The sequence below is a fragment of the Pituophis catenifer genome, unplaced genomic scaffold, assembly GCF_029215685.1.
Source record: "Pituophis catenifer annectens isolate HBS135680 unplaced genomic scaffold, rPitCat1.0.hap2 SCAF_17, whole genome shotgun sequence".
Taxonomy (NCBI): domain Eukaryota; kingdom Metazoa; phylum Chordata; class Lepidosauria; order Squamata; family Colubridae; genus Pituophis; species Pituophis catenifer.
In genome coordinates this window covers 134,926-151,169 of record NW_027256897.1, presented here as the reverse complement: position 1 = coordinate 151,169, position 16,244 = coordinate 134,926, and the positions used below count along the sequence as shown (strand labels likewise).

Sequence of the window (16,244 nt, the reverse complement as noted above, 5' to 3'; positions counted from 1 at the left end):
GCCCACGGCCTGAAGAGCAGGGGCAGGAGAACCGCTACCTTTTGAAGAGGGGCCCCGTCTTCCAGATGTTAGTGTTCCCCACACAGCCCCGGGGAGGGTCAGTGATGTTCTCCTTCTCAAACAAGTCATGTACAGCCTGTGCCACCACAGCGACTGCGTCTCTGATATGAGCAGATTCGTTCTTCCCGTTCATGAGCTGTAAACCAATCAGTCCTGAAACGGTCAAAGAGAAGAGACTGAGAAGACCCCCTCATGTGAGCTCCGTTTCCGCTAGCTGGGGCCTTTGGGGGCACCGAGGGCAGCGATCCTGAGCCATTTACTCCCAGAATCTGCTTGTCTGAGTGAGACTGCCTTTGGGCTTGGAGGCTCGCCTTGGAGGCTCTGAGCCTCGCCTTAGTCCCTGAGCGAGCTGGTTGTCCTTACCGCATGAAATAATTATAAGAAGTGGAAGATGAATCTTTCCATTCTGTCCACACTGAGCAGGACATTGCTTCAGTTTGCCACATTAGTGCTGACCCTCCCCATCTTGTAAATTCTCTCATCTGGCAACCCAGAACAGAAACGTCAGCAGAGCATGCTAGACAGCCAAGAGGAAGGCACTTGGGACCAGAAGCTGTGTGACTTGAGAGGATGGTAGGACCAGGATGGGTACCTTCTGGCGCATTGCGCAAGGCGTTGCCTGAGATCTCCCTTTCTCCCACCAGCCATACGTAACCCGGACCGGTCATGTTTTCTTTGGCTGCTGCCATATACACGGTGGTGGCATCGTCCTCGCTGGAAGAGAACAGAGATGGCACTGGCAAGGAATCTCTTGCCCTTCCTTAATAGCAATAGCAATAGCAATAGCACTTAGACTTATATATCACTTCATAGTGCTTTACAGCCCTCTCTAAGCGATTTACAAAGTCAGCATATTGCCCTCTGGGTCCTCATTTTACCCACCTCAGAAGGATGGAAGGCGGGGTCAACCTTGAGCCGGTGAGATTTGAACTGCTGAACTGCAGTCAGCCAGCAGTCAGCAGAAATAGCCTGCAATACTGCACTCTAACCAGTGAGCCACCTCAGCTCTTAAAGGGAGAGAGGGAAGCTCCCGAAGGCTTCTCCAGTGCAGAAGGCAGGAGTCCGAGGCTGGGGCCGTCTATTTGTCTGGCTTGGGCTTCAGGAGGGAGGCATTAGGGAAGAACGCTCTCACAAACTGAATGGGCAAATTATTGGATGGTCAGTGATCCCAGGGAGGCAGAACATCAGGACCAAATGGCAAGTAGTTTAGGGAAATTGTCCCTTTCAGGGAGTGGGCAGCCAAGATTCCTCAAGATCCTGATTTCTCTTGGAACATTTCTTGAGTTGGGGAAGGTGGGAGGCTCTCTCAAGGACCTTCCTCTTAACACTTCCTTTGTGTGGAAAGAAACAAAAGATAGGTGGGAAACCTAAGAAAATAACCCATGCAGAAGAACCACAGATGTTTGGCACCCTAGAAGTTTCTCTAAAGGTGAGCTGTCCAGCTGAACCTTTGGGGTCTCAGCTTCCAGTTCTCCGTTCAGCCAGTGCAAAGTTGCTGAATGAGTGAACACGCTGCATAAATTATGTCAATAACTGCAAAGTGTGGAATCGTATGTTTCATCTAGCAATTTATTTCTTTATGTAATAATCTCAGAGCTAATAGATAACTTGGCTCCTCAATTTAGAATTTTAGAGTTGGAGTTAACATGTTCAAGTAACTGGGACTATAATCCTACATTTTTAGGATGTAAGGCTATTAAATACACTGGTGCTTCATTCTGAGTAAATGTGCAGAGGATTGAAATACATTTCTTAGAAATAAGTTTGAACTTTAAACTTTAATTTTAGCTCCGGTAGAAATCCAGACTTTGGAACCATAGAATCATTGTCTACAGTTGGAAGGGCCCTCAGGGTCTTTTAGTCCAGCCCCCTTTCCAGGGCAGGAATCCTCAGGCCATCCCAGACCAATGGCTGCCCAACCGTGGCTTGAAATCCTCCAGTGATGGGCTCCAAGTGGCAGACTATTCCTCGGTCGGAAATTCCCCTTTATTCTGAGTTTGGTTCTCCCGCAGTAACGCTCCCCCCACTGGTTCTGGCCCTGTCCTCAGGCATTGTGGAGAATGCGTGCACCCCGCCTCTCTGGGACGGCCCTTCACATATCGGAAGCTTCCTCACCCAGTTCCCTTAACTGCTCTTCAGAGGGTTTGGATCCCTTCCGGAGGCCCTCCTTGTATGGTGATGACCAGCACTGGACAGGATATTGCAGGCATGGTCTGAGCAGTGAAGCATGGAAGGGGCTACCAGTTCCTGCAGTCTCGATACTGTCCCTGGTGATGCGGTGACCCTTTGGGCAGCTGCAACCGCTGCTGGCTGAGGACTCCTCTCCTCTCTGGTCTGCCTGAGGACTACTGCTGGCACCTATGCCTGGGCATCTGGCTGTTCCATGTCTCAGGGCAGAGAACATCATTGGGTCACATCAAGGCAGATCTGGATATTAGGCAGGGGGCGTCACCTGCTGGACTCTGCCCTCAGCCCCATCAATGGATGGTGTGTGGCTAACACCGAGGAGAAAGAGGGGAAGTAGAAGGCCTCCCCCTCCCACTCTGCAGTTTCCTGAGGGTGGGATGAGGGAGCCCAAAAGGAAGCCAAAGGGGTTAGCTTGCTGGAAGGAGTGCAGTGCTGGTACCGGTGGGACTGCTCCCATTCTACAGCTCCTCAGTTTGGACTCTAAGCTGTTGTCACCTGGCCAGGTGGGTGGCTTTTTCCTGTCCTGTCTGTAGCCCCGAGGTTTCCCTTGTGATTGTGCCAGGAACCCATCTGGCTTTGGCTGGATTCCCATCTGGTGCATCATTTACCTCTCTTCTACTGCTTCTCAGTGGTGCAGGACAGGAGGGCCCCCCAGGAATCAGGGGCCCGGACATCGTTGCACCCAGCGGCTGCAGCATCTGCGTGTGAGGCCTGAACGCTGAAAGGCAGGTGGTGGTTAGGTGCAGGGCTTACCTTGCGGAGAGGATAATCACCCGAGCCTCCAGTTCTTTGGCTTCCAGCAGCAGTGAAGTCACATTTTTTGTCCCTGGTTCGAACTGAAGCACCTTCTCGGCCTGCAATGGGTGTGAGCGAGAGGGATTAGTGCAAAGGCCGCAGAGCGGAGTCAGAACCATGCTTTCTAGGAAAGAGAATTCCATCCCTCTTTCAAAGCACTGCTAGGCATGGAAAGGAAGGGCAGAGGGAAGTTATTTTTTCTTTTCTTTTCTCTTTTTTTTTCTTTCTTTTCTTTTTTCTCTTAGGGCTTTTCCCCCTTTCTTTGATATTAATCGATACTGTTTTCTCTTTAATTTTTAAAAACTTTTGCACCGTGCATGCAGTCACTCAAGAGTCAAAGAGAGGCGTGCATTTGTAGAGAAAAGAGGAAAAAAGGCATATATAAGTATCATTGATACATATTTGTTTATTTGCAATGCAATTGAAAACTCAAACCAGTGTTGTTTTTCAGAAAAACAAAACCAAACAATAAACCAGGGGAACTCAAAATTTTTGAAAATGCACAAGGTTCATCTTGGGAACGTGGGGAATCAAAGTGAAAGTTTCACGCCAAGGAACCATTTCTTTTTGGCAGGAGGTGGGGGGAGAAGAGGAAAGGAAAGGACAGCAGGAAGGGATTGGTTCAATTTTTCAAGAAAGAAAGAAAAAAAATACTTGCAAGTTGATTATTGCTTTACATGCATGTCTCCAAAACAAATATTTCCAGGGCTGGCTTGCTACATTTCCATTCTCAGGGTCAAACCAAACTTATCCCAACATAAAATAACGTGCTACCAAAAACATGGAGTTTGCTCGCTTGCTTGGTACATATTTTTTTTGATTCTGATTCTGATTTTTAATTAATTTTTCCTTGTGCCTGTGGCCAAGTTCATCATTTTGCTAGTTAGGTTGGTGGGCGGCGTGCATTGTCCATGCAAATATACCTTGGGTCCTCGCTTGCTGTCATAGGATAGTTGTTCGAGGCTGTCATAGTTCCTTTTTTTACTCTGATGAATAATGTGCACAGAAAAAATATGTAGACACAGAAGAATATTATAAACAGTTGAAAAAAAATGACGTGTAGTAAAGCAATCCAATATCCAACTCTTTCTCCACTGTTTGTGAAAAGGGAACGCTATAACCCTGGAGCACGCAAAACCCAGGAGAGAGGGGGGCCCTCTGGCCCCTCCCCAGCTGAACCTGGCTCCATCTTGCCTCCCCTCTCGCTTGCTACGTCTTTCTCGCTGTCGAGCATTGGAGCCTACAGCAAGTATTATAAGTTTCCATAATAGGTATGTTCAACCCGATCTATTAGCCAACCATGATCACTTGTCCTGGACCGCATCCTTTTGGAAGCCAGGAAAGCCAGAGGAAAAGATAAGATTCTTTGGGTAGCTGATCTGGATAAGCAGCTTTCCAGATGGCTCTGCGGACATCCAATAAGACCTCAGGGGCTAAAAGGAGGCCAGATGCAGACAGATGCAAGAGAGGTGGATGCACAAAGATGGAATGGGACGTTCCTTCTCATCGCCTTCTCCAGCTTTCAGAGAGAGAGAGAGAGAGAGGGAAGCATGAGAAGAGCTTTGGTGGAATAAACTGAAGGGTTTCCCCCCATCAGGTACGTCTGAAACTCCTAAGGCCAAACCGCCCTCCTCCACAGCTGGTTCCAGGGTTCACAGGGACCCTGGCTCTGAAAATGCAGCACCTCCTGAACTGTGGTGACTGGCCAATCCACTCCGCCACCACCTCCTGCTGCGTAATCCCTCTTTCATGGAAAGTACATTAAAGCCATTAAAATGCCACGCCATGCCATGGATCATCGCCAGGGCTTCTTGTGAGATCTCTGAGCTGAGCCACATCCCCTTAGAGAAGAGTCAGCGTCCCAGAGCAATCATGAGGGTTGCAATCCTATTGGGACTGGCTAGACACCAGAGCACTGATGTTTTGGACAGTCCTGCCTAGGACTATGCAGTCAAAGCATCAAAAAAAGAAGGGATCCCCCAGTCATTGCAGGAGCCTCTGCTCTGGCCTTCTGCTCTGCCAGCTGAGCATCTGGTAGATGTTGGGAAGCTCTTTAGAAATACCCTCTCCGTTCTAATCTGGAAGAGCATTTTCTAAACTTGGGGCAACTATAGGTTTAGTTTAGAGCGGCTTTGGTTTGGTTATGTTGCTCTGATAGGGTGTGGAAAGAAAGTTTTAAATAAGACCCTTCCATATGGATGAAAGATTCTGTGTGCCATTCAAAGTGACTTCAAGACTGAGGCTCAACGAGCAACCTTTTCTGATCCAAGGCAGAGCCATATTCTGGACTCTGCCTGTCCACAGGGGGCCATTGCATCTGTCTTGTTCTGAGTTTTGCCTGAACAAAAAGTTAGCTGTTAGCAGGAATGGTGGGGATTTATTAAAGGGAAACCAACAAACTCATAGAAAAGCAGCAATTCTTAGCTCAACTTAGCTCGACTTGCTATACTAGTTGTCTGTGTGTGCAGAGAGATTTATTGAATGAGAGGAATATTCTGATGTGATTCTCCCTCTCCACCCGTATTTACAGCAACCTCTGTCCTGTCTGCATAGTTCTGTCTAGGCTGTGGGAACTGCAGAGGGAAAACTGCCCTGATTTCTCTGCCTGGTAACCATTAGCTGTGTAGTCCAGTGAAGGCCATGAAGCCAGTGCGTGTTAATAACAGCCAGTAGGAAAAGGCTACAGCACATCTGCACCATCATTTACTATTTTTTGAAATACGGAACAAACCTTTTGCCTTACAAGCCGTTGTATCAGCATAAAGGTGATTTTTTTATGCTTTGCAGGGTGGAAGAAGATGCTCTTTCTCTGACCTTGATTATGAAAGCGGGTATGTCAGTCTTACGATGCAAATTGATTAGCAGTATAAATTCCTGTAGAAAGGGATCAGAACTTAGAAGGAATGTGGAAGAGGCTTGTGGAGAACGGGAGTAGCAGAAAGGCATGTCAGCAAGCTGGGAAGCGAAAGTAACTGGAAGTATCCTAAAGAGAGCCAAGGATCCTGCTGCTGTCCAGGACCAAGCCTGACCCCAAAGTATTCTAGCAAGACCGAGCCAGTAGGAATCAGGGAGCCCATGGAAGGGACAAGCCGTGCTAGGATCTGAGATGCTCAGCTAACCATTTCCCCTCCCTTCCTTCCTTCCTTCCTTCCTTCCTTCCTTCCTTCCTTCCTTCCTTCCTTTCTCCTTCCTTCCTTCCTCTCTCTCTTTCTTTCTCTTCCTTCCTTCCTTCCTTTCTCTCTCTCTCATGCTCTCTTTCTCTCTCTCTGACCCCAGCTGGCCCACAAGAGACCAGGAGGCCTTGGGTAGCTTCCTTACTACTCTGGAGAACTTTCTCTTATCAGCACACTCGCCATTGAGAGATGGGGATTTGCAAAGCTCCAGGTTATGTTTCTCCTCATTTCACAGTTGTTGCCGGTTTTGTTTGCATGTTTTCTCTCTCTCTTTTTTTTTATGCAGAAGGTTTTCGACCATGGTAAAGCAAGTGAAATGAATAAGAGTACAAAGTTTCGTTAGGTACTACTCAAGAGACACCGTTGATGCTTAAAGCATGATGTTAGTCATGTTAACAATGGGAAGAAAGAAGGTGTTTTACATACACGGCTCTACATACATACAACAAGCCTGAGAGTTTTAAAGGTTCTGCTGTATCCAGAGAAGTTTAGGCAGTGGAGCATGGGGGATACTGACCTTGGATTCCTTCTCTTCCAAGAGAGTCTCCAGCTTCTTTTGGGCAGCTCGCCCTTCGTGGTCATCGCTGACAATGAGGATGATATGGTTCCACTTGTAAAAGCGCATCATCTCGAACCAAACGTTGGACTGGTGGGAGTAGGGGGGCACCGTTCGTAGGAAGGACAGGTGAATACTCTGCAAATGAAAGACAGGAGCAAACCAAAAGTCTGAAAGGAAAAAGGCAACATTGCTGGGCGGTTGAAAGGTTTTCCACATAAGGGGCTGTCTTTATAGGGAATCCAGAAAACAAACTCCAGGATTTTATTTTGTTCTCCAGGGACTGGTTTGTAAGCCTTGTACTTTACCCTGATAAATCTTTCTAAAGCTTAATTACTTTTGAAAAGATCTTGTTTCCGTGTGCTGACCAGCAAAGATCTATAGATTACCCTCAGATGGTAAGCAAGGACTCTTCTTCATTTGTCTTTTCAATGGCCTGCCTTGCCTATTCTGAGTTCTAGGAATAGGAAAGTCATCAGCATGTCTAGAAGACAGCAGCCAAGATGACAGAGAGCTTGGAAGGAAGAAATTTCTAAGAAAAAGTTGGTGGCACCGTCCATTATGTTTATGGTGGAGAAGGGAAGACTACAGGGAGACATGATGGTTGTCTCCAAGTATCTGAAGGAATGTTGTGTAAAAGAGAGCTCAGAATTGTTCCAGGGGACGGACAAAACAAGGAACTTAAATTACAAGGAACACAAGAAGTGAGAGAATATTCTACCTCTTACTATAATATATGCACGCTAGTATTAGCAGTAATAATAACAGTAGTATTAGTTATGATAATAATGAGTTTGTTACCTTATCTGAATATATGGACATGCGAGTGGTCAGCCCAAGGACAGGAATCCGATAGAACCCAGCTGTGTATGACACCGGTGTTGGTGTCAAGTGGTCATTTGGAGCTGGTGGGTGGCTCACTAAGATGGCATACACCTGTAGGATACAGCACATCGACACTGCTTCACACATGAGACCCTGTCTCTGCCCCAGAAACACACGCTGTTTCTAATAGTTTTTTTTAGTTTTTTTTAGTTTTTATTATATTTGTATACCGCCCTTCTCCCGAAGGACTCAGGGCGGTGAACAGCCATGCTAAAACAACATACAAGACAAAATTTAAAAAACATATTAAAACAATTCAATCTTTGGCCAAAATTAAAACTTCCAATTAAAACCATTTTAAACCACTTTTAAAACCCAATTTAAAATCACTTATCCCGTCAGACCGGCTTGCTGAAATAATAGGGTCTTTAGAGCTCGACGGAAGGTGTGGAGGTTGGGGATCCTTCGTATGTCCGGGGGCAATTCATTCCATAGGGCAGGAGCCCCCACAGAGAAGGCTCTCCCCCTGGGGGTCGCCAGTCGACATTGTTTGGCCAACGGCACCCTGAGGAGGTGCTAATACTAGTAGTTGGACTGGTGAAATGGACAGTGGCCTCCAGAATTGTGAATATGGTCCGGCAATTATATTCTTCAAGCATGCCTTTACCTGGCTTCTGTCTGACTTTGTTATTTCTCTATTACAAAATGAGCAAATGTTCTATAGAGATTTTTCTCTGTCACCCGAACTTAAAAAATGTACTTTCAAAATGCCACAAAAAGCATGATCCATTTGTTGGCTCTTGTTTAAAATAGAAAAAAAAACGCTTTTTTAAAGAGAGGAGATACTTTGTGAGACTGCACAGCCGTTTGCCAATCAGTTCTGTCTGGAACTGGAAAAACCAAAAGCTGGCATTAAGAACTAATTACGTGCATTGATAAGCAGAGAACCCCTGTCAGTGCAAGACCGGTGTGTGTTTAGAGGCCTTCACGTAGCCAATTTAGAGTTCCGGAGGTGGAGACTTAGTCTTGTCCTCTTGTTTTGAATCAGTTCGGCTTCTCCCCACCCCACCCCCCACCCCCCCAGTTTATACAGAATATAAGGTTAGTGTTGTGGCCCGTCAGTGGCCTGTGCAGTTAGTAGCTGATTCCGACAGCGAGGAGGCTGGTGTGGTGCTGTGCCAGCAGCCTGTGCAGCTGGCACTCGAGTCAGACAATGAGGAGGCTGGAGAAGATGTGGTGCCAGAGGCGGGGATTCAGCCAGGGCCTCCAGAAGCTCCCATAAGTGAAGAGGAAGAAGAGAGGAGCCTTTTCTCAATGCCCGGGGGCGCAGAGCTGTTAAAAGGCAGGAGTGGCTCCTCAGGAGGAGGTCTCCTCGAGAGTAAGGCTTGGGGCTAATTGGCCACTCCCCTAGCCTATTTAAGGAAGGATGACGACTGATGCAATTTGCAGGAAACAACTTCGTTTATATTCCTTCGCATCTTGATTCCAGAAACTCTTGTTTCTCTCTTGTCAGTTTTCCTGCAAATTGCTTCTGGCCATTCTGCCAACCACAGTAAGATTATGGTTATCTGAAATACTATGCCTCAGAATTGAGTTATTATTCTTTGGATTCTTGTCAGCTGCTAATGAAGTTAAATTAACAGCCCTTGTTCAGAAAAGACTGATTTAAACTGTACTTGTGTTCAAACAACTACTAAGAAAGCTCAGTAGTAGTCCTTAATTAGTAAACTAAGGTTTGTACGGACTTTGTGTGCCCTGCGTTCTTTGGGGTCCGTAGCTGGGGCAGAACATGAAGGGACTTGAGAAGGGTCAGCGTTTCTGAGATGATACAGGTAGTCCTTGACTTACAACAGTTCGTTTAATTTAATGTAATTTAATTAATTTAATTTATCGCATTTCTGAGTTTAGTGAACGTTCAAAGTTACAATGACACTGAAAAAAATGACTTATGACCATTTTTCACACTTATGACAGTTGCAGCATCCCCATGGTCACATGGTTTACATTCAGATATTTGACAACTGGTTCACATTTATGACTGTTGCACTCTCTTGGGGTCATGTGATCATATTTTGCGATCTTCTGACAAGGAAAGTCAACAGGGAAACCAGATTCACTTAACAACCATGTTACTAATTTAACAGCTGCAGTGATTCACTTAACAAATGTGGCAAGAAAAGTCGTAAAATGAGGCAAAACTAACAACACATTTCTCATTTAGCAACATAAATTCTGGGCTCAATTGTGGTCGTAGGTCGAGGATTACCTGTACTCTTCTTAGTTAGCCACTTATGAAAGAGTAACTCCTGAATGTCTCTTTTGGGCAGGACAGGTTGCATTTCTGAAATATTGTAATTTGCTTTTTGTTATGGAATTACAATTCCATTTAAAGCTTTTTTGCTTGATCATAGAGGTATTTGGGATTTTAAAATATTATTTCAAACACTTCTTTGGCTAGAAACAGCAGAAAGCTGTAGTTCGGTGTTTTATGCAAGTCAAGAAAACTGAACTAGTTCAGGGACCGTGTTAGGGGAACTCAGACAGAACTGGTATTACCTGTGAAATTCACTCTCACTAGCCTTCTGTTAGTAAAACAAACCAATATTTTATTAGCTCCTGGCATGATTTGGGAGATAAATCTTATCCTTGCGATAAAACAAGAGCCTTGGTAGTACAGGGGTTTAAGGCACCCTGTTATTAAGCTGGTTATTAAGACCAGCTGCCTGCAATTACTGTAGGGTTCAAATCTCGCCAAGGCTCAAGGTTGACTCAGCCTTCCATCCTTTCTAAGGTAGGTAAATTGAGGACCCAGTTGTGGGGGCAATAAGCTGACTTTATATAAATATACAAAAGGATGAAGGCTATTGCTGAGTACATTGTAAGCCGCCCTGAGTCTTCGGAGAAGGGCGGCATATAAATCAAATTAAAAAAAAAAAAATTCTGGTGGCTGGTGGTAAAATCAACTTCACCAACTGGCGCCCACTGGACGTTCTGGACAGTAACTCCCAGGGTAGGAGATTGGGGCCAGCTGGAGCAGATGTTTCCTAGCCACCCTGCGTGAGGAGTGTCAGCTTTCCTGAGGCTGTTTTGCTTCTGCTGAGTTACATGAATCTTTCCAAGGCATTTACAGGGTCAGGAGGAGTCCCCTTGGAACAGGCAGGCTAGATAATATGATTTATTTAACCACACATTTAGCATGGAAGTGTAATGTCTCCCCCAGGGCCGTTTCAGGTGAAAGAGTCGGTTGAGATTCTGAGAAAGAGAAAGAGGAGGAGGGGGAGGGGGCAGTTGCAAGGGGAGCAGGCAAGGCAAGAATGGGGTTGAGGGCTGGCTTGTCTTCTCTTCCACTCTGGGGAAAACCTGGCCCCAACCCAAAGGGAAGGGCTGTTCAAGTCCGTGGAGCCTGTGGGTAACGGCTAGCGTTTGCCTGACTACCAAACGGTCCCTTTGATTTGCAGTGGGCCGAATTAAACAAATGCATGCAGATTTTTTTCTTTCTGTGACGTACACCATCCAGCTGCCTTGGGGGAGCCAATTTTGAAAAGAGTCCCCAATTAGCATAGTACATAAATTAAGTTTAGAACCACCCGTGATGATCGAAATGACTGTCAATCAAGTTAAACCACTAGTTTATCCAGCCCCCTAGGCAGATTGCAGGGCTATAGGAAAGCCCTTGGTCTGAGTCTTCCGGGGGTGGAGGGAAGGGATGTCATGGAGCACAACGACTCTGCTCATTTTTCCGGTTCCCTGTAAAAAAGGCAAGTGGGCTTACTGCATGAGGCTAAACCAGATTGCGGGGGTGGTGGTGGCTGAGAGTGACGCTCAAGCCTTTGCCAAAGGCAGTGCCTGCTGTAGCCGTAAGTGGCTTGCAGAACATCCCGCTTCTTCCTGGTGCTGTGTGAAAGACCGAGCATCGCCTTCCCTGCCTGCTCCCGCCTCAGCCTTCCTGTTGCCTCCATCTGCTGCCCTGGTCGTCCTTCCTCCCTTCGCTCCAGGCCCATCGAATCAACTCTTCTGACTGGGTGCCTGTGAGGAGCAGAAGAGGGGAGGTCTCCTGCTCCCACTCGCGTTCCCTAGCAACTGGCCTTCACAGGCATCCTGCCCAGAACATGGGAAGGAAGGCAGAGGCAGCTCCACTGATGGCCTTTTCCTTCAGGAATTTCTCCTCATCTTCCCTTCAGGCCTCTCCAGGTTGAAAGCCTCCTCCATGGGCAAACTTTGCTCTGGTCCTTGTTTAGCCCTGCCTATATAGTTTGTCTCACAGCCTTCCTAAAAACATATGAAGAACGGCTGCTGAAATTGGGTATGTCTAGTCTGATGAAAAGCAGGACTAGAAGGGACATGATAGCAATCTTCCACTATCTCAGGGGCTGCCACAAAGAAGAGGGAGTCAAGCTATTCTCCAAAGCACCTGAGGGCAGGACAAGAAGCAATGGGTGGAAGCTAATCAAGAAGAGAAGCGACTTAGAACTACGGAGAAATTTCCTGACGCTTAGAACAATTAATTAGTGGAACAACTTGCCTTCAGAGGTTGTGAATATTTCAACATTGGAAGTTTTTAAGAAGATGTTGGATAACTATTTGTCTGAAGTGGTGCAGGGTTTCTTGCCTACACAGGGGGTTGGAGTAGAAGACCTCCAAGGTCCCTTCCCTTATTCTATTCTGTTCTGTTCTGTTCTGTTCTGTTCTGTTCTATTCTATTCTATTCTATTCTATTCTATTCTATTCTATTCTATTCTATTCTATTCTATTCTATTCTATTCTATTCTATTCTATTCTATATTCTATATTCTATATTCTATTCTATTCGTCTCTTTGCTGCTGCGTTTAGTTATTCAGTTGTGAGGCAAGGAACTTCATTTCACCAGAACTGCTCCTTCGAGCCTTTCTGGAGTATCTGGCTTGTCAGATTCTTGGTGGTGGCCTCTGAGCCCTCCTGGTCTTTCTGTTTCATGGCCTTGAGTTGGATCCTGGCTCCACTGTGCTAAGCCCCTTCTGAGCTCTCTGGGAGGGCCTTTCCTGGCCCGCTGACTGGATTTCTTGGCGGTTACCAGTGAGCTCAGGGCCCGTGGAAGCAAAGTGAAAAAGATGAGATGCAGAGTGGTTCCTGGGAGGCTGGCTGGGATGCCTTGGGATTCAAGGCAGGCAGGCAGTTGACTGTCCGGTTAATCTGGACTCTTCTGCTGTTTTCGGGGTGGGGGGGCTTCAAGAATTGCACTCAATTGCCTCCCCCCTCTTTTCCTATTGCCTGCCCCTTCCTTGGCTCTTGCGCAGAAAGGTGAACAAACAGCAAGATGGGAGGGGGGGCGGGCAAGCAAGCTTGTGGGGACAGTTGCCTGAGGACAGTTGCCTGGATTTAGGTCCCCATCTTTCTCTCTAAGAAGAAGGCTTATTGGCCTTGAGGGCGCATGTCGTGTACCCTTAATTTTTAATCCAGTGTTGAGTTTCTAGACTACATATTCTAAAAGAAAAGAACTGTCCACTTGTAAGCCTGCAAGGGGTGTGCAGGTGTGGTTTTGTGGTCCTTCCACCCTGTTTGTGAGAAAGCTTGTGTTTGTGCCCACAGAAGTCCAGCTGCTTTGCATTGGTTGTGCACACCAGGGTTCAAGCATACAGGGAAGCTTTTTGGTTGGGGGGAGTGCTTGCTCCCGAGTGATGCCACACAGCAACTGGGGTGAGTGGGTGGGCAGGCAATGCATTTCTCCCTTCCCATTCGATGATTTCCCTGCCATTTCAATCCCCCTCAGCCTTGCAAGAGCCGCCCCCAGATGCACGCACGTTCTCATGCCCGTGCCCGCCTTGGCGCATTATGTGAGCCAGATTGATTCCCTCCCCCTCAGTTTCCCCCTATTATGCTCACACAGCTCTCCCTGGGGTGGGGCAGAAGAGGAGGGAAAGGGGCTTTGGGATGCTTTCTGGAAAGGGTCCCACCGCTGCCACCCCCCACCCCCACCCCACTCCTTGGCTCCTGAGGCTCCCAGGCATGGGGAAGATGAGGGAGGGGCGGATTCCTGGGGGTGGGGGGGGGAGAAAGGGGCAGGCAAGAGCCCTGGGAGGGGGACTGGACCCGCGCCTACCTGACTGGAGATGAGGTCCTCGCAGACGGAGAGAGCCATCTGGATGGCGTTGGGCTTGTGGGTGACGGAGGTGGCGTTCAGCTGGATCTTCCAGGTGCCGTGCCGCTTGTTGGCCTGGCTGATGGCGTCGCGGAAGACCTGCTCGTGCTTCTTGGTGCTCAGCACGGCGCCGATGTTGATGATCTTGGGCTCGCAGCCCGCGCGGGCCACCGAGAACCAGACCAGCACGGCCAGCAGCAGCAGCCGCATGGCGCCCCGCGCCCCGGGCGAGCCGCTCTCCGCGGTGCTGAATTCCCCCCTGCGGTCGGTCGGGCGCGCGGGAGAGGCGCCCGGCGGCTCCGCCAACCTGCCACTGCGGCAGCCGCGGCACGTCGACTGGGGCGGGGGCGAGGGGGGCGAGCGAGCGAGGGAGGGAGGGGCCCCGGAAAGCCAGCCCCCGCCCGGCCAAACCCTCCCGCTCCTGAGGGAGCCCCCACCCCCACTTTCTGCGCCAGCGGCTTCTGGAAGATAGCCCCCCCCCCTCCGCGCCGCCCCCGAATCTGAATAGAAGAAAAAGGAAGTGGGGTGGGTGGGTGGGTGGGTGGTCACCTTGGGGCTTCAGTGAGGAAAGAGCCACCTAAGGCGGCCGACCTCTGCCTTCCCGAGGATGGGAGTGCATCCTCCCTTTCTGCAGCTTCCCTCTCCCCCCCAGCTCCGAGACGCCTCCCTGGTTTTCAGCTCTCGCCAGCCAACCGACCCAAAAGCAGGTGACCTGGTTTTAGGCGAGAAGGAGATGCTTCGGCTGGTTGGGGGTGCAGCCCAACTGAAGGAAGGAGGGATCTAGAGGGAGGAGGAAGGAAGGAGGAATGAACAGACTGGCTGTGGAGGAAGAAGAGGCAGAGGATCCAGTAAAGCCAAAGAAGATGGCAAGCAGGTGGACAGCTCACCAGTGGGAAGGGGGGAAGATTATTTTTCGAAGTACCGGACAGAAGAGCAGGGCAATTCGTGCACGTCTGCAGCTGGGAACGAAGTGGAAAATCCTTTCCCTTGAGAGGAGACAGTGAACCCCCTTGAGGCTCTAACCCTCCCCCCCCCGCTAAGGGTGGAAGGAGGCTTCCCTACAGTGATAAAGTGCTGGGCAGGAATGTCCTTGTCCCTGGTGGGCAGTACAGACCGGGCAGTGGTCCGAGTGTGGCTCTACCTGGCCACTCTCCTCCAGATTGAGCAACGGAACTTTCTTTCAAGAGCCGCTGCATAATTCCCCAAACAGCAGAGCTATTCCTCGGCTGGCTGCTTAGGAACCGTCCCGTGGCTGTCAGACGAATAGACACAGCCTCTCCCTCCTTAATGGAACCCCCTAAACTGGATGCTGTCTCGCTTCTGGTGGCAACAAATGCTGGTTCCTTATTTATTCTCGTTTTAAACGCCTTCGACAAATGCAGGGTGAGCCTTCCTGCACCATCTCTTAACAGCTTTTATTGCGACCAGCAAATTAAAGGTTTTGTAAAGAAGCAGAGAGGCAGGCAGGCATTCAGGATAGAAAATGGCAAATACCGCTAAAGTGACGGGTGGGAGTGAATTCCTATACGTGTATATATTTCTTCACTTTGGCAGCCACAGATCTCGGTAAAGATTAAGCCCTCCCCCCTTGTTCAGAACAAAAGAACTGAGATTTTTTTTTCCTCCAGCAGCCCCAGAATCCAGCAATCCAACCGGTCTTGGTGACGTCTTTAAAAAGTGCACGTTGCTATAGAAACACTTTACTATGTTGGTGTCCCACATCTTCCAAATGTGCTTTGAAAACAGGAATGAAAATAATAACACTAAAGCAAACATGAGGGGGGGGGGTCTGTGGCACAAGCAAAACTTCTTGTTGTTATTAAAGTGAGGCTACGAAAAATTAGAGTCGGGGGGCTTTGCAATTCTTTCAGCAAAGGAGGCAGCCTCTACCCAGGACCTTCCGCAGAAGAGAGAGATCCTCAGAGGCATGGGCTCCCTGGCTTTGCTTTTCCAAGCATTGCGGCCATTGCAAGACCCCCTCCGCTGCTAAAACCTGTGGGAACACCCCCCCCCCCCCGCTCAGCAGCAGGACCGAGATGGCCGCGGGTCCCTGGGAAGCCCTTCCTGTCATCAGGCGGTGTTTCAGCACCCCAGAGTACGGAAAACTTTCCGACCGGGCTACCCCACCTCCAAGGTGCTGAAATGCCAAGCGGAGTCGCTTCGCCGACCAGGAGGAGCTTGCTCAGAGGCTTCCTTGGTGGTCTGTGTTGAGAGCCCCTCTGAGACTCTATGCCCCAGGCAGCGTCGGTGGGAGACTCTCCCTCTTCTTCTAAACAGGAGAGCCGGGAGGCTTCCCGAGCAGGCATTTTCCCCTCCATCTCCCCATTGTCCCCCTCCCTCCTGTCGTGGGGGCGGCAACAGGGAATACATAGTTTACAGGTTAATCGTTGATTACTTGGAACCGCCCCCCACCCCGCCCCCGTGGCTGGAGAGGGGCGGCTCCAACTCAGCTGCTGAACCTTTCTCTGCAGAAATTAGGGGCGGTGAGGGGATCCCTTCGGTGACCGAGAGAAGGCAGGGCCACCTTTTCTA

The 16,244-nt window shown here is 48.8% G+C and overlaps 1 protein-coding gene across 4 annotated transcripts in view; it reads right to left on the bottom strand.

Moving 5' to 3' along the window:
* Nucleotides 1-13,922, bottom strand: part of GRIN1 (glutamate ionotropic receptor NMDA type subunit 1) — a 30,924-nt gene extending 17,002 nt beyond the window's left edge. For 2 of the 4 annotated variants that reach the window (XM_070955489.1, XM_070955491.1), the window contains exons 1-7: nucleotides 13,674-13,922; nucleotides 7,573-7,707; nucleotides 6,733-6,909; nucleotides 3,966-4,028; nucleotides 3,001-3,101; nucleotides 653-774; nucleotides 39-213 (exon numbers count right to left, since the gene is read on the bottom strand). In XM_070955489.1, coding sequence (XP_070811590.1) covers nucleotides 39-213; nucleotides 653-774; nucleotides 3,001-3,101; nucleotides 3,966-4,028; nucleotides 6,733-6,909; nucleotides 7,573-7,707; nucleotides 13,674-13,922 — 1,022 coding nt within the window. The remainder of the gene's footprint in view (nucleotides 1-38; nucleotides 214-652; nucleotides 775-3,000; nucleotides 3,102-3,965; nucleotides 4,029-6,732; nucleotides 6,910-7,572; nucleotides 7,708-13,673) is intronic. The other 2 variants (XM_070955490.1, XM_070955492.1) reach the window with 1 other exon arrangement.
* Between the last annotated feature and the right edge of the window lie 2,322 nt (nucleotides 13,923-16,244).